This window comes from Leptopilina boulardi, unplaced genomic scaffold, assembly GCF_019393585.1.
Source record: "Leptopilina boulardi isolate dan_hultmark-lab unplaced genomic scaffold, ZJU_Lbou_2.1 LbouV2_195, whole genome shotgun sequence".
NCBI lineage: Eukaryota > Metazoa > Arthropoda > Insecta > Hymenoptera > Figitidae > Leptopilina > Leptopilina boulardi.
This window is the reverse complement of record NW_026137746.1, coordinates 1,693,427-1,721,215: the sequence shown is the minus strand read 5'-3', so window position 1 is coordinate 1,721,215 and position 27,789 is coordinate 1,693,427. Positions and strand designations below refer to the sequence as shown.

The 27,789-nt window shown below is 26.7% G+C and overlaps 1 protein-coding gene across 1 annotated transcript; it reads left to right on the top strand.

Annotated features, from left to right (window-relative positions):
* Nucleotides 1-236: 236 nt before the first annotated feature.
* LOC127278077 (protein amnionless) lies at nucleotides 237-27,381 on the top strand. Its single transcript, XM_051299607.1, has 6 exons — nucleotides 237-739; nucleotides 4,031-4,329; nucleotides 7,391-7,517; nucleotides 9,030-9,264; nucleotides 9,907-10,060; nucleotides 26,868-27,381. The coding sequence occupies exons 1-6, from the start codon at nucleotides 479-481 to the stop codon at nucleotides 27,232-27,234; spliced, it is 1,443 nt and encodes a 480-aa protein (XP_051155564.1). The 5' UTR covers nucleotides 237-478; the 3' UTR covers nucleotides 27,235-27,381.
* Nucleotides 27,382-27,789: the final 408 nt, after the last annotated feature.

Sequence of the window (27,789 nt, the reverse complement as noted above, 5' to 3'; positions counted from 1 at the left end):
ACACTTATTTTTTTTGAAAGATTTAATGAATTTTTTTATTATAATCAAAAGCCCATAGAGAGAAAATTTAATTAATATGAAGTAGTTTAAGTCTACATTGCGTAGTATCACCTTAATTCCTTAAATGCACATAATCTCTATAAACACATACCGCATTACTCCCACCACAATAAGCGGTGAAACGCCCCCCTTAAATCCGGATTAAATGTATCTCTCGTTGAATTTTGTCATTTTTTCTAATATAATGAACCACAGGCGTAGTGATTGGACTTAATTGAATTTTCCTTTACTTCAATAAACTGGATAGTGAAAATTGATTTATATAACTGATTGTGTGTGTGTTTGAGTTTAACCAATTATTTTCTAATAAAAGTAAATCGTGATTCTTTTTTTTTTACAACATAATAACTGATATATTAATTTAATTTGAAACTTTTTTCAAATCCCCCCTCACGAATTGACATTTCTTTTTAATAAAATGAATTTTTTTTTAATTATTTTCTATATGAGTTTGAATAACTTTTCGTTGGGATTAAATAAACATTGGTTACCAAATCAAGAATGGAATAGTGAAAATAATTGGATAGAGGGACGTATTCCCGATTGGGATAGTCATATTATTTTCCCCTTGGAAATGAGACATGTCGCTGGACTACCGCCTGAGGGTGATTTACGAATGTCGACAATAAATTTACCTGCAGATGGTGCTTTAATTTTGCCAAAAAATGGTAAACTTCAGGTAAATCTCTTTTTTTTCATCTAAATAGATATAAATTTTTTTTTTTATGTTCTTGTATTTTATTGTTAATATATATATTTTTTTTTATTTCATTGTGTATAATTAATTAGAATTTTATTTTTATATACAAGAAGAAAATACGGAAAAAGGAGGGAAAAAAGTAGAAAATTCGCTGTTGATATCTGATAATCGATTTTGACGAGAATTATATTTATACGTAAATAATTACTTTTTATCTTAATTGAAAATTTTTTTGGGACAAAAAACTACTCTAGTAATATACCTTTACATTCGAGTAAAACAATATTTTCTGAACTTTGCGATTCAATATTCCCAAGTTAATGTTTAATTTTCAATGTTGTGTAGGTTCTGTTACAAGAATTTAAAGGAAGTTAATTTTTAAGACATTCTAGACAAAAACTAAATTGAGGTAGAAGTTTAAAAAAAAAAAATCGCCCAAATTGTAATACCTTCTCATTATAATGAGAATGTAATAATTTAAATTGACACCACATATATGAGTTCTGGCGAAGCCGTAGTAATGAGAGAGCCATTGATTAATTAATACGCTTATTCGCCCGAAAAGAACTGCCTCAATTCGAACGGCCGATTACACTTTTGCCTGTAAAAATTTAAATTACTTCTAATATCAAAATTAAAGTAAGTAAAAATGCCTGTACGTACTTAAAAAAAAACAATTCAATCATTTATTTATCAAACTTCAAAATTTCCCTAGTTTTATTATTTTATTATTCTTCGGATTTTTTTTCTAAATTATATCTGTGTTGTTAAAAATGGAAATTCGAAGTATTTTAATATCAATTAACTGTCTGACTGTTACAAAAAAAAAACACATTAGCAAACCAATCCTTTTTCTGTTATGATTGTTGAGAAGATAATATATTATATATATGTATTAAGGTTTAAGGTTAAGGTTTTGCCTTCATTTTTTACGGTGCTGATCACCGTTATCGGCAAGTATGTAAAGATCAACGATTGAGGAAATGAACCCAGCGTCATTGTCTTCCCTTTCGTGTATGCTCTCCTATCTTCCAAAGAAAGTTATCAATACAATGCTGTATCCAACATACATTACTTCTTTGGCTTCATCGTACGGAATCCACTATTGCAATCCCCAGAGAATTGATTCAGATTTCGAACTAGCGATTATTAATGCTTCCTGCGCAGTGTATCCTGAAATCAACGATAAAACTATATCTGCGTGATCTACTACAAACAAAACTTATTCCATGAAGAATATTAAAATAAAATCAGATATTTCCGGGGAGATTCCGCTAAGACCACTGCAAAACGGACCGACGTAGGGATAGGGAGATTTCTTTATTTAAAAACTACCATTTACCACTTGATGAATCAATCACCGCCGCCGTTACAACCCTTGTAGATTGAATGAAAAGAATTCAAACTTCCCCCACGTTTCCCATTTTCTATTCCGATCTCTTCCCACACAACACTGAAGATTCATTGAAGATTTAAACGTTAACTTAGGAATATTGAATCGCACAATTCAGAAAAGATTGTTTGAATATTAAATGCCATAACTAAATGTTTAGAGCGAAAGTTGACTGAACATGTAAATTACATAATCGTTAAATGTTAGGAGCGGAAAGTCGAATGAACATTTCAACGAAATGTTTAGTGCTATTTTGTTTATGGAAATCGATTAATATTAATAATTCATAATTTCATATATACTTCAAATTAATTCAAAGTAATTCATGATAATTCAGGATAATTCATATACTTCAAGTTAATTCGAGATAATTTAAAGTAATTCATGATACTTCAGATAATTCTGCATAATTCATATACTTCAAGTTAATTCAACGTAATTCAAAATAATTCAATGATCAATAAAAATTCAATTAATGATAATCCATGAAAATTTACGATACTTCAGATAATTCATATACTTCAAGTTAATTCCAGATAATTCATATAATTCGAGATAATTCAAGGTAATTCATTATAATTCAGATGATTCAAGATAATTTATATATTTCAAGTTATAATTCAAAATAATTCTAAGTAATTCAAGTTAATTCATGATAATTCCCGGTACTTCAAATAATTAAGGATAATTCATATAATTCAAGTTAATTCAAGATAATTAAAAGTAATTTTAGGTAATTCATTACAAAATCAAATAATTCAGAATAATTCATATACTTCAAGTTAATTCGAGATAATTTAAAGTAATTCAATAAGTAATTCATGATAATTCACGATACTTCAGATAATTCAGGATAATTCATATACTTTAAATTAATTCAAAATAATGCATAGTAATTCAAGATAATTCAAAACAATTCAGAGTAATTCAAGGTAATTCATGATAATTCACGTTACTTCAGATAATTCAGGATAATTCATATACATCAAGTTAGTTCAACGTAATTCAAAATAATTCAATGATCAATAAAAATTCAGATAATTTAGAATAATTCATATATTTCAAGTTAATTCGAGATAATTCATAGTAATTTAAAATAATTCAAAGTAATTCATGATAATTAATGATAATTCACGATACTTCAGATAATTTAAGATAATTCATATACTTTAAATTAATTTAAAATAATTTATAGTAATTCGAGATAATTCAAATTAATTCAAGATAATTCATGATAATTCACGTTACTTCAGATAATACAAGGTAATTTATGATAATTCATATTACTTCAGATAATTCATGTAATTCAAGATAATTCAGGATAATTCAACACAAGTGTAGATCTTTATTCACAAATTAATTTCTCCTCATTGTTCATGATTTTTTACTATTTGTTTATAAATAAACAATTTTATCAATATTTTTGCACAAAAAAATATCATTAAAACTATGATTGAAGACAAGTAGAATGTCGTTTCAATCATTTAAATCGATCGATAAATTTCTTTAAAATTAATTTTTTTAAAGAAAGTCAGAAATATTAAATTGTTAACAATAAATTTTTTTTTTCAAAATCGTTTTAGATGGTGATTTTGCATATAAAATACTATAAGAAAAATAATATTTCAACAAAAAATAAATTTTTTCAGTTTTAGGTGGCACTTTTCAAAAATTCTTACTCTTCTGTCAAGAAAAAGTCAAGAAATTAATTAAATTTTTCTCAAATTAAATATTTCCAATTACAGGTTAGGCAGCAAATGGTATAGGGGGACACTTTTCTCAAAATAACTTTCCTAACGATTTTTTTACTCTACAATTACTTTTCCAATAAAAACTTTTCTCAAACATATAAAATTTTGTTTTTTAATTAAATTCAGATAGTTGATAAGGTGGGAAAAAATGAAAAAATTGGAACATGGTCTAAAGAAGGACCATTTTTTTGGGCTGATCCACAAAATTGGAATTCAACATCTGAAGCAGTACCACATTTAGAGAGAGTTCCTTGTCAAATGGATATGATTGTTTTACCATCTGAAAATCGAGTTTTTAATATTCATTTACCTATGCAAACAGTTAAAGTCAAAGGCGTTCTATTAAACAGCAAAGAAATTTCATTATCTGAATGGAATTATCATTTAAACGATAGAGAATTTTCAAATAAGAAAAAAACTGTTCGGTAAGTCTTTTATTTTACATTCTAAAATTAGGTGCATTTCTTTTTTTTTCAAAGATATGATGTCTTAGTTATAAGTAAATGTGTTTTTTTTTAATTTTCTTTTACCTTTATTAGAGCAGATGATCGATTATTATAATTAATTTACTATTTGTATTATGATAATCCTGTAATTGGTCTATGAGATTGTTGGATTTATTTTCAATAAATAAATTATTTGATGAGTTAGAAAATTCTAATTGGTTTATAGAATCAAACAATTACGAAAAGTACCGTCCTTTAGGGCCACTTTAAACTTGATGGTATCATTTTGGAATGCAACGTTTTGATTCGATATAAGGTATCAAATTGATCCAAATATTTGAATCATTTTCAAGAAATGATTCAGAATATGGGATCATTTTCTGATACCTGAATTGGTATCAAAGTATAACTGTCATGGCTGGCATGCTCTTATTGACAAGTTTATTAATTAATTTATTCACTGCACTGAATATTCAGATATTAAAAATACTTTTATTATGAATTTTAAGAAAGAGAGAAGCGAAAACTTATAAATTGTGAGCAATTAAATGAGAAAAAATTTATTTCGAAATAAAATGAAATACACTAACCTTTATTTATGTTTATCACATAAGATTTAAGTTAAGTTCACAATCACAACACTTGAAAATTTTTAATTATTTTTATGGTTCAAATAATTATCAATAATTTATTTATTATAAATGAACAAAATTTAAGTAATGCACGCTTGATAAATATTTCTAATGCGTTGTCAATTAATGCAATTAATAATTTCCTATTACCCAATATCATAATCGACATATATGACATTTCTAAACAAACAGGGTTGGGAAACAAGAGCCCAAAATATATTCGTCCAATGCGAATTTCAATCCTACCCAACTCTGCTTTGGACGAACATATTTTGGGCTCTTGTTTCCCAACCCTGTTTGTTTACAAATGTCATATATGTCGATTATGATATTGTGTAATAGGAAATTATTAATTGCATTAATTGACAACGCATTAGAAATATTTATCAAGCGTGCATTGCTTAAATTTTGTTCATTTATAATAAATAAATTATTGATAATTATTTGAACCATAAAAATAATTAAAAATTTTCAAGTATTGTGATTGTGAACTTAACTTAAATCTTATGTGATAAACATAAATAAAGGTTAGTGTATTTCATTTTATTTCGAAATACAGTTTTTTCTTAATTAATTGCTCGTAATTTATAAGTTTTCGCTTCTCTCTTTCTTAAAATTCATAATAAAAGTATTTTCAATATCTGAATATTCAGTGCAGTGAATAAATTAATTAATAAACTTGTCAATAAGAGCATGCCAGCCATGACATAGTTATACTTTGATACCCATTCAGGTATCAAAAAATGATCCTATATTGTGGATCATTTCTTGAAAATGATCCAAATATTTCGATCAATTTGATACCTTATATCGAATCAAAATGTTGCATTAGTTGATCTTAATTCTTGTATCAATTTGATACACACAAGAAAACTGAGGGTGCGTAGGAGAAAGGCTGAGTAGATGGGAGAAAAGCAAACCTATACGCCATCTGGTGAGAGCCTTGTTGTGGTGGCCATGTTTTCATTCCGTGTTTCTCTAACATATACAAAAGAAAGAGATAAAAAACGAAGATGGTTGTCACAAGAAGGCTCAGGGGTGGGTCAGTATCGCGTGATTTCTGATCCCAATACAGTCTGGACTTTCTTTACATATCACAGTGGGCCAGAAAGCATCCACAAGCGGACATAATTCAAGATTTCAACAAATTTATATGAAACTTGGTATTTAGGGGTTTTCGAGGTCGCTGATAACGAATCTGAGGTCAGATACACGAAATTCAAAATGGCAGAACCAATATGGCGGATGAAATTTGAAAAAACCTTTTAAATAATTATGAAACTCGATGTCTAGGGGTTTTCGGGGTCGCTGATTACGTATCTAAGGTCAGATTTACGAAATTTAAAATTTCAAACCTAATATGGTTGATGATTTTTTAAAAAAATTGTTAGATAATCATGAAACGCGTTTTATTTATAATTAAAACGTCTGCGGTTTGCCTACATAATCTGTAGTTTCCAGGGTCTACCATGAGGAGGTAGTAGTACGATTTTAGACCCCTCGTGGTGTTTTATTATGTAAGTCCCCCCCCTTCTTTAAATTATAAATAACAAAATTAAAAAATTTTAAACGTGAGGAATAGAATGCGTAAAAGCCTTTATAAAAGGTGTACGCGGGAAATCTAAAAAAATAACTAAAAAAAATTAAAAATTAGATAATTTTCATATAATTCAAAATGTGCTTCTGTAACACTTTTATTAATTGTTTAAAATAGAGAATGTACAATAAAATGTGAGGTTTCTATATGTGCGGGGAGAAATAAAAACAAAAGAAGGATAATTATAAAACCAATGAGTATCGATGTATATACGTGAACCAAAATATGTCTTTGTAAAAAATGATTTTCAAGGAAAAAATTTTCACCTTATTTTGTATATAACTCCACCAAATTAAAAAATGGGCAACTTTATAATTGAAAGTACATTTAATTAAGAAGAGATTCTACATTTAGGGCGACCTTTATATTTTGCGGAAGTAAGGAGAACTAACAAACAATAGCAAATGCATTTCAAAAAAATTAACATTTTTCGATGTTAAATGTGTTTTATTTTTTACAATATAGAGTAATTTTAATTTAATATTATTATTTTTCAACATAATACATGTCATTTAAAAGAAATAAAATTTAAAAGTCAGAAAAATAATAATTTTAAAAAAAATTAATGATTATTTAAGAGGACAGTTTCCTTTAAATTTTCTAACAAACATACGATCACCGCAATAATATTTAACAAATAACTATAATATTTTACAAAAAGTTACATAAAATACTATAGATTTAGATTATTAGATTTAAAATTCTAAATTCTAATGTCGACTTTTGGCCACTTTTGGATGCATTCTGGCTTACTGTGCATATGATAATAAAATTTTATAGTTTTCTTTACTTGTGAATTATTTCTTATCAGTTTCAGTAACTCAATTGGATGTGAACGTTGCTTATGCCAAGAGGGAAAACAAATTGATTATTTCGAAGAAGTTTGTGATATACAAAGACCAAGATGTGGAAATCCAAACTGTGAAAACGCTTTAAAGGTTGGTTTACGTTAAAATATTTGCAAAATTTAGTTCTTACGTATTCAATTCCTTAAAAGAATTGATTACCATTGACTGTAGTTTTTGAAATTTTACCTGACTCCCTAGATAAAAATTTTGGAAATGAAACTATAATGAATAGAAATTATTAACTAAACTTACAGTGGATTTTCAGTTAATCCAAAAGAAAAGACAATCACTGTAGTAATTTAATTATGCGTCTTTACGATTAGCAGTTATGAAAGCAATTGAATTGAATTTCCGAAATAGTGTAGAAAATAGCGCTTCCATCTAACATATAAGAGTTAGAAGAAATTGTAACTATGTTAAAAAACAAATTTAACATTTCTTTACATATTACTGAATCTGACCATTTTTCAAGTTCCATTCTATAAATTAGTTAATTTTTTAAAAATATTGTACCAATTTTATTTGTTATTTGAATGTTAGAATAGCTACATACATTTCATATGAAGATTATTTAATAACCTAAAGTCAAGAATTTGCCTAATATGAAACGCTAGAGTCATAAACTTTGTTATACACTTATTACATATATTCGCACAGAAAGTTTCTTGGTGTAGGTAAACTTTAATGAATATGCAGAGCATGATGAAACACATATACTTAGGTATAACATAGGTTGCATATACATATATATTTCTTATTAAACTACTAAATCTCTTTCTATACATTAAATGATTTATTCGGTAGATTCACAAAAACAATCAAGACGAACTGAAATACTATTTTTTTTAAATGAAAGAGTACCAACAATGTTATTTAATTTTTATATGATAATTTATTTTTCATATATAGTCAAAATAATTTACATTCACAAAACTTTTCTCATTAAATCAAAACAAAGCATTAGATTAGAATTCAAGTATAAATAAATACTAGCAAGTTTAACGACTTTACTCGAGAGTGAACAGACTCTTGGTGTACAATTAATTGAAGCTTTTCTTCTACCTCCGCCTCCCTCTTAACACGGTCGTTGTCGGATTTCAAGAGGTGCCGGATTAGCCTGGGATCGGATTAGTGCAACCAAATTCTATGCAAAAATGTATAAAAGTAGTTGAATAAAAAAATTTGGGTATTTTAATAATTTATAAAATGTTTTTTTAAGAAACGAATGAATATTGTTGGAGACACATAAATATATAACAAAAATTTTATATATATTCGCTTACAAATCCTTTTGTATCAAATAACCAAAGTCGATCTTGGAATCTTATACAAAAAGTTGTCAGGATATTTATGAATCTAATATTTCGAAATTTTATTGCTTACAGAATTGTCAAATTATCTATCAACGAATTGAACAAACATAGTTTGAAACAATGATATTTCTGCAGTAGACATTTAAACATTTTCATGTCAAATATCAATTTGATATTTTTGATATCAATTTGATATACTTTTAAAGTAGTGTGTTCAAAAAAATTTGAACACCGAAAAATAATGTCAGTATTTAAATTTTTAAACAATTAATATTTATTCTTTAAAAAGGTGGAAGGGCATTGTTGTCATTATTGTGGCGCACGTTTATCATTTTCGAGTATTGTTTATACCCGCCTACTCAGTCGACTTACAAATGAAGCACTGAAATCATATCACGCTTCAATTTCCTGGTACATGAGAACGACGTGGGAAGGTGGTTTAGAAATTCTTATAGCAGAAAAAGGCCAATATACTGGAGTAAGCAGCCTAGAAGCCTTAAGAACTTTGAAACACTATTTGATAGGTACTATAACAATATGAATTTAAATTGAAGAATATATATATATATACAAGAAAAAATTCCTTTTAAAAGCAGTAAAAATAATTTACACTATAATCAAAATTTATAATTTAAGTAAATATTTTATAATTTCATGTTTAATTAAGGGAATAAATCAAATTTTAGTTATTTTGGAAAATAATAGAATGTAATGGACAATCTAAATACAAAATTATTTATTTGAATTAAAAGTTAAATACAGTAATTTAAAAATTTTAAAAATTCTCATTCATTAACATATACATAATAATTTATTGTATTTCGTTATACATTTTCAAATATTAATAATAAATTCAGTTCATTGATAATTAATTATTCATCGTAATGAAAAATTCATATTAATTTAATGCAGTTTACACAAATCTACCACAATTATGTTGCAAAATTAACCAACAGGAATTAACAAATGATATTTGTTTCATCGGAAACTTGAATTTATTTAAAAAAAAAAACATTGATCGACAGATAGTCGAACCTTTTAACGATCCGAACGATAATAGTGTCAAAAAGGACGATAATTTTTCTCGTAATTATAATTTCCCTATCGTCTTGTGCATCACTAATTAAAAATAATAAAAAAAATTCTTTTTTTTTTTACAAATTCAGAAGAGGGTGTTCAAATATTATACACGGAAAATTCTGGTGGACCTGTAAATGTAAATCGACTTGCTAGCGTCCTCGGACCTATATTTGGTGGACTCATCTTTGCCCTTATTTCTCTCATTATTATATTTCTCTACAATGGATATTCTTATGTTCAGTAAGTATTTTTTTTTTTAGTTATTTACAAAAAATTTTTTCACATCACAATTAGGAAAAAATGTATATATATTTATAACTAAGGACTGAAAACAAAAACCAACAAAAACATCTTCAATGCAAAAAAGTTACGCCAAGCAAAAATTATCTTAACCATTGAAACAATTCGTGAAATGAAAGTTAGCTTTTAGGATTATGTTAAGTTTTAATTAATTTTTTTAATATAAATAATTAAATTTAAAAATGGGAAATTATACAAATTATAATTTTAAAATATGCGTGAAATGTAGAAAAAAAGAATAGTTTTGGTCTATATATATATGAAATAAAGTTAATAATTATTCAAATAATTAATTGAAATAAATTTTTTGATTAAGAAAAATTTCTATCGTAGGTGCAGTTATGAAAACTTGGTGTAAATTATTTTTATTTAATAATAATTTTTATTTTTTAATATTTATATCCTTCGTTAATTTTTCGTTAATCCACTTGCAGTAGAATAGGTATAAAAATAATTTACACCAAGTTTTCATAACTGCACCTACGATAGAAATTTTTCATAATAAAAAAATTTATTTCAATTAATTATTTGGATAATTATTAACTCTATTAATCCTACATTAATTCCACTTTCAAAATTCCGTATTCCGGATCCCACATTCCGTATTCCACTTTTCACATTTCGCATTCTACATTTTGGAATCCATATTCCAATTTCCACATCCCGGATCCAACTTTACACATTCCGTATTCCGCATTCTGGATTCCACTTTAAAAATTCCGTATTCCGAATATTATACTCCACATTCCGTATTCGGGAATCCACTTTCAGAATGTGGGTTGTGGAATCCGAAATTTTGAAAGTGGAATCTGAAATGTTAAATTCGGAATACGGAATGTAAAAAAGTAGAATCCGGAATATAGGATAATAGAATGTGGAATCCGGAATGTAGGATCCAAAATACGGAATGTGAAATGTGGAATCCAGAATTTTGAAAGTGAACTTCGGAATGTGGAATCTGAAATATGGAATTTTGAAAGTGGGATCCGAAAAAAGTTACGTAATTGACCCCCAGGTGTGTCTAATTATAAAAAAAATCAATTTTTGACCGTAAAAAATTGAAAATTTCAAAAATTTATTATTATATATATATAATTATTGGTAAGTTTCATACGAATCGATCAAGAATTATGAACTCCAGATCAAGCTAAAAATCAATCAAAAAATTTTTGTTCATAAAAAATTGAAAATTTAAAAATTTTTTGAGTGTATTGAAATTCTCTGAAATATATATCGATATTATAACCTAATTAATATTATTTGTAAGTTTCAAGTGAATCCGTTAAACTGTATAGGCTTCAGACGTGCGGCTAAAAATCAAAAAATCATCAATTTTTCAGTTTTAAAGTCTAATTTTCATAATACGTTGGGAATTCTCCCATTTTCACCACAAAAATTATTTTTTTTTACATTTTTTATGGGCAAAAAAGGTTTGAACAAAATCGGTAAAGAACTTTTTGAGATATCCAATTTTGGTCGAAATCGTTCGCTCTCAAGATTGACAATCAAATTTATTTAAATAAACAACTTAAAACAAAGCTTACTGCTTCACCAGTAAGAAAATAGTTCAGTACTTTCATATAAAAATAAACGGTACCAAGCAACGTAGAATTTGTATTATGACCAAGCGCTGAATCAAAAATTTAATTAAAATTAATTAATATAATTAAATTTTCAATTCAGCGCTTTGTCGTATTATAAATACTATACGTTGCTTGGATATATTTTTATATGAAATAAAAACAAAATTTATTATGTTTAATTATTATATAAAATATAATACCGCATTTATGTTAAACAATTTAAAAAAAAATAAGCAAATCCAAAAATAAAAACGTCTATTAAGACTTGAACAAACTAATTAAAGTACTTCAAATAGCAATTAATTGAAGTTATCTAAAATGTTTTTACTTTTATTAAGAAATAGAACGTAAAAGACAGGAGAAACTTTGCGAGCAAGAAAATGATTGGAAAGATAGGATAGAAAGTGGTGTGTTTAGTGTCAGTTGCAGAGTAATTTAATTTGCAATGGCACTCAGCTCGGTCTCATTTACCATTTCAAATTTTGTTTGCTTGTGTTAGTAATTTCTTCTCACTTTGCCTATTTCTTCCTTTGAACATTGCATCCGCGGTATATACTCATCATAACCCTCGTCCTTGCAAAAACCCCCGGGTTTATAGTGACGAAGTTTACACTTCTGAAGCGAGCGCTGAAAAAACACTGGTTGTTATATTTAATTAGTCCAGTTCGCCGACATTTTAACAATTTATTTTCGTACTCACCCTTTTCACAAATAGTGGAATAAAGTTAGTTCAAATGACACGATAAACTTACGAATCTAACAAGAAGCTTTCAACTTTAAATATCGTCTATTCGCACTTGTTTTTTTTAAGGAAGAAAATTAATATAGAAAATTGTATAAATGACTTTTAATTCTAATTTCTTAAAAATTTTTAATTACCAAATTCTGTTTTAACTTTTTTTTTAAGAACTTTTTTTGAACTTCATTTATCAAAAATTTATGTCGATTTTCAATTTCTCTAATATCTTCCTTATTATACATATTAAGTTCAAGAACGACCGACACTGACAGAGTCTCCATTCTAAATTAAAATTTCTTAAAAGTATTACAATTTTTCCAATTTTTAATTGCAACTTATGAAGTGAAAGTTCATTTGCAGTTAATCTTTTTAAAACTTCACTTGGTACTATTGTATTTAAGGTGTCAATATCTTCAATTTTTCCACATGAATCCACACTTGAATATTCCTTAACTTCACAAATCTTTCAAGAATTTCGTTATTTAATTTAAATACATCATTATTTTGTGGAGCTACTATTACTTTTTCATGTAAATCACCTTCATTGGAATCTATAACATTTCTATAAATTTCAGTAATTATGTCTTCATTAAAAATTATTTCATTTGGTAACTTTGTTGCATGATTATACTTCATCATATATATATATATATATATATATATATAAATATTATTAAATTCTCCATTTCCTACATCTAACAGCCATTTGTTAAAATTTATATTATTTGATAATCTTAGATTTTCAGTTAATGTAAAACATTTAAAATTTGCCTCCACAACACCGAAACATCCATGTGGGCAAAAAACCATGTTCGTTCTAAAAACGTTTTAAGGACGTTCTTAGAACGTTTCATGTCTGCCAAATAATGTTCTGGAACATTTTAAGAACATGGATGTTCAAATAATGTTTCAGAACATTATTTGGTGGACATGAAACGTTCTAAAAACCTTCTTAAAACGTTTTTAGAACGAACATGGTTTTTTGCCTACAGGGATTCCTAAAGATTTATTTGAAATGTTTGGAATATTTAATTTGAATGTTTAGTGAAAATTTTGTAAAGATTTAAATGTCCCACTTGAATAAATGTTTAGCGCGAAACTTTCCTGAACATTTATTTAATCGAGACATTTAAATCTTTACACAATTTTCACTAAACTTTGCAATAAAATATTTCGAACATTTCAAATAAATATTTAGGAAATCTTAAGGAAAGTTTCGGCGCTGTGAGGGTTACCATTATTTTTGATTTAACAGTGTGTAACCCAAACAATTTGCCTCTGTGTTCGGTAAAAAGTGGCAACTTTCTATAAACAAAAACACAACTGTTACAAAAATAAATAAAAAAATAAATTAATTAATTAACAAATAATTAAATAAGACATGGCAAAATTTAAAAGTTGTGACATTTATGAAGGTACAATTATGACTGAACTCAAAATACTATATCTTCTTTACAATAGTCATTAAGTAACAGTAAAAGCAGAAGAGACACAACTTTTAAAATTTGCCATGTCTTATTTAATTATTTGTTAATTTATTTATTTATTTTTGTGACAATTGTGTTTTTGTTTTTCTTAAAGAATGGATTATTTTTGTGTGTAAGTTTTTTTTTATTATTAATTATTGTCTTTATGACTTTTTAATTTATTATTAATATTTTAATCATTTTTATTTTTATCATTTACTAATCTAAGAATAAAACTATTCCTTCAATTAATTCTCAATTTTATTCATTTTTAATATTTAATTGAATTTTAATTCTGACTCCAGATACTATTTCCTTATCGTATGGGTGTTTTTTTGTTGATTCCATTTTTATCGATTTTTGACGATTGTGAGAATGACTGACTGATAATTGTTTTCATCGTTTTTATTTGGTAACTTGTATTTTGTTTATTATTTTATTTATTGATTTATATTTTTGTTAATTGTTCTTGTATAATTTTGTATGTATATATTTTTATTTATTTATTCAATACTCTGACTACCTTTTGTATTTTTGTTTTTTGAAGTTTGTAATAGTTTTCGTCTCATATTAATTTAATTTCTGTGTATTTTTGTATGTTGTTTTTAATTCTTTATAATTTTGTATTACTAGAATCCCTGAAGAGGAAATCAGTGTGATATCGAAACGTTGGAGGAAATTTAATTAAAAATCCATTTGTCCGAATGTTATCGTTTTTGTTGCTTAACCTTTTAAATTATTTATTTCATTTTAAACGGCTTCTCACAAGTGGTGAAATTTTTTGCTACTTAGTATATAAAAACAGTTCAAATCATTCATTTTAATCTAAATGCGAGCGATATTTGGGTTGCGTATTCGTTTTAGGTTAGGCTATATGTGATTGTATATATTGTAATCCCATTTTAAAAATTAGCACAGTTTTAATCCCATTTTATACCATTTCACATTTTGTGAAAAATAAATTAAAATGAATATACAAACTTATAAATTTATATTCTATGCGTGGAATTACAAAAAAGAGGGAATTTTCCGAATTAAATTTTTCAATTCTAGCCTTCTTACCGCGTATAATGAGAAAGGAATATGATATGCGTGATTGTTAATATTTTATTGAAATAATTTGTAAAAAATACTTGGAAATTTATTTAGAAAATGTGATTAAGTGTTACGTCACTTTTCGTATATATTCCATTAATTTCCAATTATTTTTGTAATAATTATTTCAACAAAATATCACAATTTTCACACACAAAAGCCCTTGCAAAAGCCGTTCCTCATGATATTTTAGACTTCTCCACAAAATCTCAAATCAATCTATGTTAATCTTCTGCCCACTTCTGCCTACGCTGACCACTGAAATGTATACTACTACTAAAATCTGCACTGCCCATTTAAACCTATAAAGCTGGTTCTACATTGGCTTACTAATACCAGAGTTTATACGTGAACGTTGAAGCTGACGTCTACGCGCTGACGTCACTGATGTGGTGTTGCCAACTGTCGTAGGTCGCAAATGTCAAAATATCAGTGAGTGAAATTTTGTTGATGAAACAATCACATGCTTTCATAAAGTGTTTATTCGAAATTAGTACAATTTTATTGATAGTGAATGTAATTGAATTGATTATCAGTTCCTGTCAATTTCTCATTCTGTGGGATTTCGAAATATTTTAATAAATTGATATAAATTAATATGCGAGAAATTTAATTTTCATTTAAAAAGAAATATGAAATTTATTTAGTTTGTACGTTTTTTAACGTACCCCTCCTCCTCTATTAGTTTGTACGTCTAATTAATTAATTATAAAATTTGAGGCAAATCGGATCAGCGCTTTTTTAGATATTGTGGCCACAGACTTAAAAAACGAGTTTAAAGTTTTGCAAACAATTTACATTGAGTAGAATTTTTTTTTTAATTTACATTGAATTATCTATTCCAGGACCATATAGTGAGTCTTCTATTCCAGTTGCAGCTTCAAGAACTTCAATCTGATGTTGTTTTCGAAGCATTCTTCCCTCTGTGGTGTTCTCATGCGCCGTTTTCTCAGAGATCTATAAGTCCGATTTACGTTCTTTCTTTTCGTTTGGGCCACGTTTTGACTTGTGACCATAACTTCCGTTCTAAACTGAATTTCGGATTTTCTCACGTATGCTTGAAAAAATCTTTTTAAGTGCAACATTTTCTTTGAACAACAGAAAATGATTGGATCAAAAGTGTAAAAGTTATAGGCATTTCAAAAAAATAAATTTTGTCGTTACGGTCGGACCAGGACTTCACGGTTAGACGACTGTACAAAATCAATGTTATATAAAGGAAAATGATTAAAAATGGCCCGCCACAGAAGAAACATAGTACTATTTTCATCCCTATATCTGTATAATATTTGCCTGCAACAAATTTTACCCTAATTGAAGGCGCCACCGTCTATGTGAACTAGCATTTGTTAAAATAGTATTTTTCGCGCAATAAAATTTATGCATGTACTACGTCAAGCAAATTGACAAAAATTAATAATATTTCAATTTTTCCTATAAAATCCATTGATTCACTTTAAAGAAATGTTCCTAAAACATTTCATTTATGCCAAAATAAAGTATTAAAAGCGTCTCAAGAGAGGGGTCCCAAAAAATCTCACAAAAGGGGAGGGGGTACAAATTTAAAAAAAAATCTCATTTAAATTAATAAACGTCCCCAAAACGTTTTCAGAACACGAAACGTTTATAATGCGTTATTGCAGTAGACTCGAAATAAGACGCCATGAATCGTTTTAGGAACGTTTCTAAAACGTAAATCTTTTTTCCTAATGATAAATGACGTTTTTGACACATTGCTACGTCAAATTATGAATTTATGATGTCAGGACGTATCATAATTGCAAAATTTTAAGTGGCCCGCAACCAATACTACATTTATTGGCCCAACCATCACTATCACGTCGTTTTACTTTTTTATTACACAGACAAAAAACGCATGATACAAACATCAAATAAGGCACCATATTTTTAATGAACACTCTAACGAACAAACTTGGTCAATTAACTTTATTGTTTGTATCTTCTTCTTTTATTCAATTCAATTTTCCGGACATCACAAACAAGTTTTCCTTTTAATCTTCAGCGTACTTTTACAAAACACGTCTGTACAAATTGCGCATTTCATTGAGACTTTCTAAAAGTGACGTGAAAAAGTTTATTACCATCGCTAGTAAGTATTTGCATGCAAAGGTAGATGGCGCTAATGTGAAAGGGCTCTAAACGCAGTACTAGCCCAATCGTAAAGGTGGCTTAACCGTACTGAGTCTCCCTATACTTTGAGAAGCTGCAAAAAATATCGATTTTTTGAAAATCGTGACTAGGTATAACTCCTTAATCGTTTTGGTATTTGTTCCAACAGATTCAGTTGTAAAACATTTTTTTTTGATATTCGAAATAATTTGCCAGAATAATTGAATCCTGCCACAAATTACATCGAAACTACTTATATGAATATGTACATCGCGGTGATATAATAACTTATTTAAAAACAATCAGACATCATATTAAATTTTAAATATTATCAGTATATTTAATAAATTACTACTTTTTTATAAAGATTTGATTTTGCGAGAACAATAAGCAATGCTAAATTAATTAATAATACTTTTCACAAGAACCACATTTGCATTTCTTTTTGACTCGCGTAAGCCCTCTCTTGTAAATATAGTTTCAGGGTAAACGTTCATTTTTCATTTTAAAAATGTTCTGCTGATGAGACTAGAAAGTTTTACACTTTATGCATAAAGCTATATAGTCCAGCGTCAAAAAATGCTGATTTAAAGGTACGTGATACTATATTTCTTCTTCCCCTATTTCAATTGAAATTCCTTCTTTGCTTTGTAGCTTTTACTTTCAAATTTATGTGAGCATGGCAAATTATCTATAATCGCATAATAAAAAACTCATAATTTATGAATTCTTCTTTTAAAACTTAACTGAATTTATAATTCCTCTCTTATAGATATGATATCATTAAACCAATGTAATATTTGCAAAAACATTGCTGCAATGTTTCACAATATAATGCCTCACAAATAAAAAAATATATTCTTGCAATATTTAATCAAACTTTAGAATCACAATTTTAGATTAAAATTATTTAAATTGGGAAATTCTTTAAAATATAAAATAGTATTTAATGAAAAAAAATTTTTTTTTTGGTGTTTTCCCGGTTTTTTCTCATTTCCTAAGCATCCCTATGATAAAAATGTTGCGTATTAAAATCCGTACTATATAGCACAAGAATATAAAATCCAACGGAAAAAACAGATTAAAATTTAATGTCGCAACTTTATCGTTAAAAGCAGAAAGTAAAAAATATTTAAATAAAAAGTATTAAAAATTAAAAAAAATTTACGATACGCAAAGAGAAATACAAAAATAGACTATTTTTATATCAAAGTGACAAAACTGTGTTCATTTGTTTTAATTTTAATATTGATTAGCAAATAAATAATACTCTATAAGAGTTTTGTAAATTTTTATCGAATATTTCATCTAGTTTTTGCAATGATTTCATAGAATCATTGTTTTTAAATAAAAAAAGTAAAAATACAAAAATTTTAATAGTAAATCGAATAAAAAAACAATTGCATTTGAAAATAATTTATAAATTTGTTTAAAAAAAATTATTTTTATTCTAATTTATTTATTTTTCTATTTATTCTTATTCATCTGTTAATTTTAAAAACAAATCAATAAATACTATTTTACTATCATCTAAAATTAATAAAAAAATAATTTAATTTGCAAAACATTTTTTAAAAATTTTCAAAAATATTGAAATTTTTGTCATTGTTTATTTTTATTAAAGTAGAAAACTTTATGTATTTTAGAAAAAGAGAGACTTTCGCTAAAATAGTCTTTGTCATTTTTGTCCAGTTTGGAGAGAAATGTTGGAAAAATATTCATTTTCGCTTAACGAAGTGCCGTCAGCGCTAACAGGTGTGTCAAGTTGTATTCAAATTTATTTTAACTAGAGAGAAGTCGAGGAGTTTCGTCGACAAATGAAGTGGAATTAAGGAATTCGCACAATTTACTGAAAGTTGCACGTGCAATTTGTACATTATATATATATAAACTAACACTTTTTACTGTTACTGTTAACAAAGTGTCCGTTAAATTATAAAGTTATATATCGACAAACTTTATTCAATAAATTAGAAAAAAATATTTTAACATTCTCATCACAAATATGATGTGACAAATCGTATTTTTATAATTTAATTAAAATTATTTAAATTGTATTTAATCTAAATAATACCAAAATTTTTAAATCTCGTCGCTTGGGGGAAAGAATGTGCCAACTCAGATCAACGACAAACAATTATTTACTCTTAGAAATTATAATTTTTAATTAGTAGATTTATTTACTAATATAAATTACATAGATGGTCAAAAAAATTAACATATAAAAAATTACCGACCTAGAAATCTACTTTGCCGACTGATGGTAAAACTGTTTTTTAAAAATAAAAATATAAAAAATTACCGATACATAAATCTATCTTCCCGACTGATGATAAAGAAAATTTCTTTGAAATGAAAATATAAAAAATTACCGACATATAAATGTATCTCACGGACTGATGGTAATGAAATTTTTTGAAAAATGAAAATATTATAAATTACCGACGCAGAAATCTATCATACCGACTAATGGTAAAGTAGATTTCTATGTCGGTAATTTTTTATATTTTCTTTTTTCAAAAAACTGTTTTACCATCAGATTTTTTCGGTCCCTTGAAACCCACATATATATATATATATATATATATATATATACTAGAAGGGCTACGCCCCCCTGCGCGTTTCGCGCGCCAACCCCCCTGTTTTAATCATTTTTGCTTCCTCTGGAGGAAGCTATGTAGTCCTTCAAATTATGAAATTATTAGAAATGCACCAAACAAATTTTTTTCTATTTATAAATGTCATATATAAGTCCCTGGTCAATTGTCCGGATGTATGTATGTGTGTGTGTGTGTGTGTGGATCCATTTTTTTGTGAACACGATAACTTTAATACGTTTTAACGGATTTGGCTAAAATTTGGTACGTATATTTGTCACATCAATATCTCAAAATGGACACAATGATTTTAGAAAATACCCACAAAAAAATTTTTTTTGGCATTTTTTCAAAAAAATCGATTTTAATCGAAAAAATTTATTGACAGCAAAATTAAAGGCAATACATAGTAAAATCGTATTCCTCATATCAAGACGAATCGATTGGTATATATAAAGTTTATATTTCATTGAAATTTAAAGAATAAATTAAAAAATTCAAAATTCAAAAATTCATATTTTAGTTAAAAAAGTTTTTGTGAACACGATATCGTTAATACGTTTTAACGGATTTGGCTAAAATTCGGTATGTACATTTGTCACATTAATATCTCAAAATGAACCCAACAATTTTAGAAAGTACCCCCTAAAAAAAAATTTTTTTTTACTTTTTTTCAAAAAATCGATTTTAATAAAAAAATTGTTTCAAAGCTAAAATAAAGGCAATACATATAATAATCTTATTCCTTACGTCAAAAGAAACTGATTGGTATATATATAAAGTTTAGATTTCATTTAAATTTAAAGAATAAATCTTTAAGGAAGAATTCCATTATTCTTCTGATCTTTTAAAAAATTTCACCTCGTAGAGGATGTAGAAAAAGTTTTTCATTTATATTATATTAATTAAACTTAATAATTGTTTACAGTAATTAACTTAATTAATATTATAATTAGTTTTGTTATAGGGACCGTCCATATACCACCAATTTATTGCTTCCTCCAAGAGGAAGCAAATCTTTTGCTTTGCGCAATGAGGAAGCAAAATGTTCATGAAATAAACATAAACTTCTTTTATAAAAAGGGACCCATTCATCTTCTTTTTTCAAATGAACCACCTATTTCAAAGAATTATTATTACAAATTCATTGAAATCTGAATAAATATTATTAAAATTAAAATTATTAAATTTTAATTAATAAATAAATTAAATTAATAATAAATAAATAATTAAATAAATTAAAATCGACATTAAGAAATTATTTTTAAAACTAATTTCAATGAAATTGCCTAAAAACCAATAAATTATTAAAAAGTCTTGAAACGAACATAACCTTTAAATTCAAGTCATTTTTGGCGGGAACTCCACCTCCACTTGCGGCTATATTGAAAGTCTTGAAATTTACATAACCTTAAAATTTATGTCATTTTTGGCGGGAAATACAGAGAGAGATGAGGGAAGGGGGAAGGACTTACTGTTTTATTAGGGTCTTAAAACAAACATAACCTCAAAATTTAGGTCATTTTTGGCGGAGGAGGGGAAATGAGAGGAGGGAGGGGGACTTGCGGCTATATTCAGAGCCTTGAAACGAACATAACCTCAAAATTTAGGAGGGGGGACTCCCCCCTCCTAGGTCAAGAATTCTTGAAACAGCGGCGGCGATATCTTTTTGTAATATAGGAAGATATATATGGGTAATTCTCCGTAAAGTGGGTAATTTCATGTCTTTGAATTATATCTTCTAAACATCTTAACATTTAATTATCAACATTGAACGAAGATATTGTTTAAACATCCCTTAACTATTATACCTTAGAAAATACTATATTTTTGTACATAAATTTTGTGTAAAACAATATTTTATAATATTCTAAAGTTCATTAAGAAAACGATTAGGTAAAGTAGTAGAAATTAAGGATAAGTAACCCTCACAACAAAAGGATATTCAGGATATCCTTGGGACGTCCTGGGGATATCGATTTGTTTTCGGCGGTTTGGATTAGTGATGCATTTGAGCGATACGATACGATATTTGCGTCAAACTTCTTTTGTTATCGTTTTGACAATCGAGAAGTTTGGTTATTTTATTTTACAAAAATGAGATTCTCATTGTTCCGATATATCATAAGTTTTTACCGAGATTCTCGTAATGAAAAAGTATAACTATTATATTAGAGCAAATTTTCAGTGTTTAATTAAATAGCATGGTTATATTATTAATTAATGTTTTTAAATTGTGTTTTTTAAATAGAATTTTATTAGAAAATATTGTTTTACTATTTGTAAAGAATACATCAATGACATAATTAATATTCAACTTACCTTTATAATTTTTAACACAAGTGATAGTTGACAATATTGACAAATGTCTTGAAATTTTGTATACTCAAAAGATTAAATTAATAATTTCAATTTAATTTAAAAATTAATAATTTAATAATTATTTATTTATATTTATAAATATTTTAAATTGTTAGTAGAATTTATTTTGAAAAATCAAATTTTTACTTAATTAAGGTTTACTTTTTTAATTAGACTATTTGATTTATATTAACTAATATAGGAATTTATTTTGAAGTTGATTAATTCAAGTATTTAATGTTTTTCATAGCGAATCCAATTTAAATAATTTTCAGTTTAATTTTTTCTAAGATAATAATTTATTATCTAAAGAATGAAGAATTAATACAAGAAATATAACTTTTCAAACCGAGATATGCTAGTATTAAATTAACTATTTAAAGTTTTTAAGAAAACGCTCAAATCTTTTTGATTTGACCAATTATTAATACACATAAGTTCTCGAATCAGATCGTTTCCTAAACGATTTCGGTGTTTTCTTACAGTCAACGAAGATCGCGAAAATAATCTTTCTGACGATACTGATGATGCTTGAATAGCAAGTAAATCGCGTGCCATCCGTGCCAAATCTGGAAATCTATTTTGATTTTGTTTCCACCATAAAAGAATGTCCGTTTTTGAATCAGCTGTCTCTTCTTTACAGTAATCATCAATTTCTTTTTTCCAGTTATCCTGTTTTCTACTGGAGGACGATGGCATTGTTCTTTTGGATTTTTTAGTTTTTTCATAAAATGAATATAAATTGACATCACTATCGTCCGAGTCAACATCAGAAATTTGAGAAGTTTCAGTTTCCTCATTACTGCTGTTTTCCTGTTTTGGAATAAAATAGATTTTCCTGAAAATCTCGTAAAATTTTTCAATCGAATTTTTGGACATTTCTTTTCCCCATTCTGTTTCGAAGAATGTTTCTACCTTATGCCTTGGATCCAAAACTAAAATTGCACAGTAAATCCAATTGAATTTATTATAATGTTTTAATAATTTTCCTCTTGCCGCAAAAAGAGCGTTTCGCAATTTCTCATTAATTAAGCAACGATCAAGTTCATCTAATTTTTTTATCCCTTTTTCAATTTGATCCAGAAGCAAATTGAATCCAATGATGACTAACGGAATTGTGACATACTTATCACCGCACACAGCATCCGATAACACTTTAAAATATTTTAAATATTTATGTGCAGCTTCCAAGAGAGCCCATTCAGATTCTGTGATTAAAAAATCCTGCAAGTCCTGATTGTTGGAACACAACAATTTAAGAGGTTCTTTCATTTTCAAGCCTTTTCCAATCATATATTCCGTTGAATTCCATCGGGTTTTGACATCCAAACTTGGCATTGTCATTTTTACGTTGAGCGTAATACAGCAGCATTCTAACTTGCGACGCAATTGCTCACTGAACTTGAGTTTTTTAAATAAAAGTCTTAATTTTTTAATCGGAGATTCATATTTGATGTCATTTTCCGCTTCGTTTTGTGAGTGTTCGTTTTCATCATCAGTCTCTTCATCATCGAACAAAAATTCTTCTTCGTCATTCGGGTTTCGTAAATTCAGTTCGACCAAAAAATCCTGAGCAGCTAGATTCGAAATGTGCGCAACACACCGAAAATGCTGATTTTCTGAATCAAAAAATACTCTATTTCTGTCCATAAGTAAACGAAATTCCTGGATGAAGGTCGTATTGTTCGACGCATTGTCTACCGTAATGCCTTCGATTTTTTCCATTAAACCATAATCCTGAACGCAATCGTAGAAAATTTTGGCAATACTTTTTCCCGTGTGTTCTCCATTAGAAGGAGTGAATTCCAACGTAATCGAATGAATTGTCCAATTGTCATCAATGTAATGACCTATGAAATGGTTTATTTTCATTGAAATGAAGTATGAATTATCAGTTGATCAAGAATTATTTATAATTAAAAAAATATTGTGTAATATGAGTTTAATTCAATGTTTATTAGTTATTATTCTTATACAAATTTTAAAATATTTAATTAAACAAAATTTTTTCATTATTTTTTTATTATTTTTATTTAATATTATACTATTTATTATTTATTTTAATTTAACAAAATTAAATTATAAACAAATATTTCAATTTTTTAAATTAAATATATTTAATTTTTTATAATAAACAAAAATATATTTTTAAATTATTAATATAATTTTTAAAATTGTGTAAACTAACAGTTAATTCCTAAATAAGACTTGCCAGCAACTGATGACCAACCATCTAAATCAAATGAAAATTTTGATCGATTCTTTTGTAAAACTTTTTTCAGTTCTGCTTTCATACTCTGAAATCTTGCGGTCGTTAGACTTTTTAACTCAGTTCTCAACGGGAATTTGGCATCTTTGTTGATATATTTAAACAAAGTTTGAGTTGCTTCGTCGTTGAAAAAACTTATTGGCAGATATTTCTTCGCAATCCATTCAACAATCATGTCATTTAATTTGGTTTGATTAAATTTCTAATAAAATCATAATAAATTAATTTGAATATTTAAAGCATCATAATTGATAATAATAAAGCTCTATTTGAATATAATAAAAAATAAGTAAGAAGTAAAGTTATTGAATTGTTATTGGTAATGTGCTTTTTCATATTTTTTATCATTTATAGAAAATATTTATGAAAATAAGGTATGTTTCAAGATACATACAATTAAATACGCTTAAAATTTAAAAAAATGTAATTTAAAAATTTTTTGAATTACAAATACAAATTCTCAAAATTATTTTTCTAACCAAAATCAAGAAATTGATTGTTTTAAATTAAATTACTTATAATTTAATAGCATATAAGTACTTCTTGATTGTTTCCAGTGTTGGGAAAAGCTAATTGAAATTCATCTTCATGATAATTTCTTAAATGTCTCTTGACACCCGTAGTATTGCCGTCTTTCATTTTTATTATCTTTTCTGTCCCTTTTTGTTGCAAACATTTTTTACATTTTGCGAATTTTTCCTTTGTGTCTGATGTCAAACAGTATTCAAAAGTTGCGTTCAAAATTTCAACTTTTCTTTTTTTTGCCGATGTGTTTGGTTCGGAATCATCAATAACCTTATCACTATTTAAATGAAAAGAAAAATTGTATTTCAAATAAGTCAATTAATTATTTACACTTTTTAGGAAAGTAATAATAATTATTATAATTATTATTTTATGGATATTTTAATAGAACCTAATTATTTATTTTATTTATTATTAATTGCATTATTTTTTTTGTTACAAAATATAAAATAAATGTTAATTATAAATATTAGTTACTGACTTCTCTCGAGTAGGAATTATTTCCTGTGCTTCGTTGGCCATTTTTTAAATTTTATTAAATAATAATTTAACTTTTCATTTAAAACGTCATAATGACTTTTCTCGTTAAATATTGATCGGTTTCCTTAGAGATGTCGATCGTTTAAAAATGTTATAAAACAAAAGAAAATTTGAGATGCTCGATTAAAAGATTTCTCGAAATCCGAGCGAAACCGAGAAAAACAACTGAAATTCTCGTATCGTCATGCATCACTAGTTTGGATATCCCTGGGATATCTTAGAGATGTCCATGGATATCCAGAGGATATCTTAGGGATATCCGAATCGCCAAAAGCAAATGGATATCCCCAGGACGTCCCAGGGATATCCTGAATATCCTTGTGTTGTGAGGGAAATTATTATTTTGATATATACCTACTACAATTAATAATTCTACAAAGTCAAGCAATGGTGAAAGATGTAAGGGGTAACTGATAACTCGGAGTACCACCTTATTATTTTGATCTGTTAAGTGGTAACAAAAGAAAATCTTAAGTCTCTTGAAGATGCATTTCAAATTGATTGCAATAGAAGATGAATTTGTCAATGTGTGAGATTCAATTGATTATGAATTCCTATCCTCCAAATTGTTAGTTAATTTAGGAAATAAATTATTCATTTTAAATGATTTTTAGTGAAATAAATGAATTTTACATAAATTTCTTGACAGATTTGAGCATTCTAATATGTTGTAAATTTTATAATATATTATAGATTAATCAGATTTTAATTGAAAGTACAAATTTGTTTATTTATGTTACATTAATTAATTTAGGAAATAGGAGAATTTGACCTTATAGTATTAATAGTAGGAATTAAAGAAGCGGATTCTTTGAATTTGATTAAAAAGGTGGAAACATTTTGGTTGATTAATAAAAATCGCACTTGATTTAATTTCATTCAGAACAATCGAACAATTATTGAAAAGCTTTCTCTAATTTGGTAAATGAGAGACAAATATTCTGAAAATAAAATAAATATTTTTTTCTAAATGTATATGGAATCATAAATTTAAAAATCAATTTAATTTAAATTATTCTATTACATAATTACAATCATATCAGTTGCTATAGTTAGCACATGATCATTGTATTAGATAATTAAATTTAAGAATACAATGTCCCTTTAAATTTGGACAATATAACTATTCTTTCTTTTGTTTCAAAATTTATGTGATGTGGGTGATAATTATCTAAACATTTATGTTTACGGTCATTCAACCACATGTTTGAACTTATTAATTTTTCAGAACCGAAATAAGTCAGGGACAAATTTGATAAGAAAATAAATATAAATAAGTAAAATAGTATAATATATCCCCAGTGTGATGAGATTTAATAAATGCTTCAATCTGTATTAATTAGTTAAAGATATTAAATTTTTTATTAGAAACACCTCAATAATTATTTTAATCAACAACACATTTCTTCTTTAAGGGTAAAATATTATTTTTTTAATTTTAGGATACTTCAAGGAACTAGAGAAATTTGGTTCTCAATTCGTGACGGCGTTCAAACTAGTAATGGAAAGGAGAATTCTTATAAGTTTGCACGTTTTCAAAATTTTTCTGAAGGAGGCGTTCAACTGTCAGGATGTGATAAATTGGAAAATAACGTCGATGACAATGAGCCCTGTTCTTCTGGTGGAAGATTTGAAAATCCATTGTACAAATCAAAAAGAGAGTACAAAAAGGAAATAAATATTGAAAGCACAAAGGAAATTGACTTTAATTCTCCAGTAAGTCTGATGACATTAAACAAACGAATAGAAGGAGAGAATTTGGAAGAATTGAAAATGACAAACGAAGAAATATCTGAAACCGAGCAATGATATACTTAATTTTTTAAATATGTTTAAACTTTATTTATAGAAAAAGGAATATTTAATTGCAAACTAAAAGAAATTTATCTTTTTCTAGAAGTTTTAGAATATGGATATTAGAATTAGAATAAAAAAATTTTTGACATTGTGTGAAAAGTCATTTTGTTTAATTTAATGCCTCTATTAATTATTTGATTCTCTATATATATATCTATTTTAATAAGCCCCCACAGCACACTGAAACTTTACTGAAAATTTAGTAAATATTTACTAAATTTTCAGGAAAGTTTCAGTGTGCTGTGGGGGAGGACGAATTATAAATATTAAATTAAAAATTGTGTTGCAAAATTTACAATTTAACAATTCACAAAAGTTTATTTTGTTTTCATTATATTAATTAACTTTTCTTTATTATTCTTTATTATTATCTTTTAATATCAAAAATTTACTATATGAAATCACATTAAGGATTCGAGAAATAGAAAAATCTTATTAATAATAATTTAATATTGAAAATTAATATCTGTAATCTCTTTTTGCTTCCTCGTGGAGGAAGCTTTATAG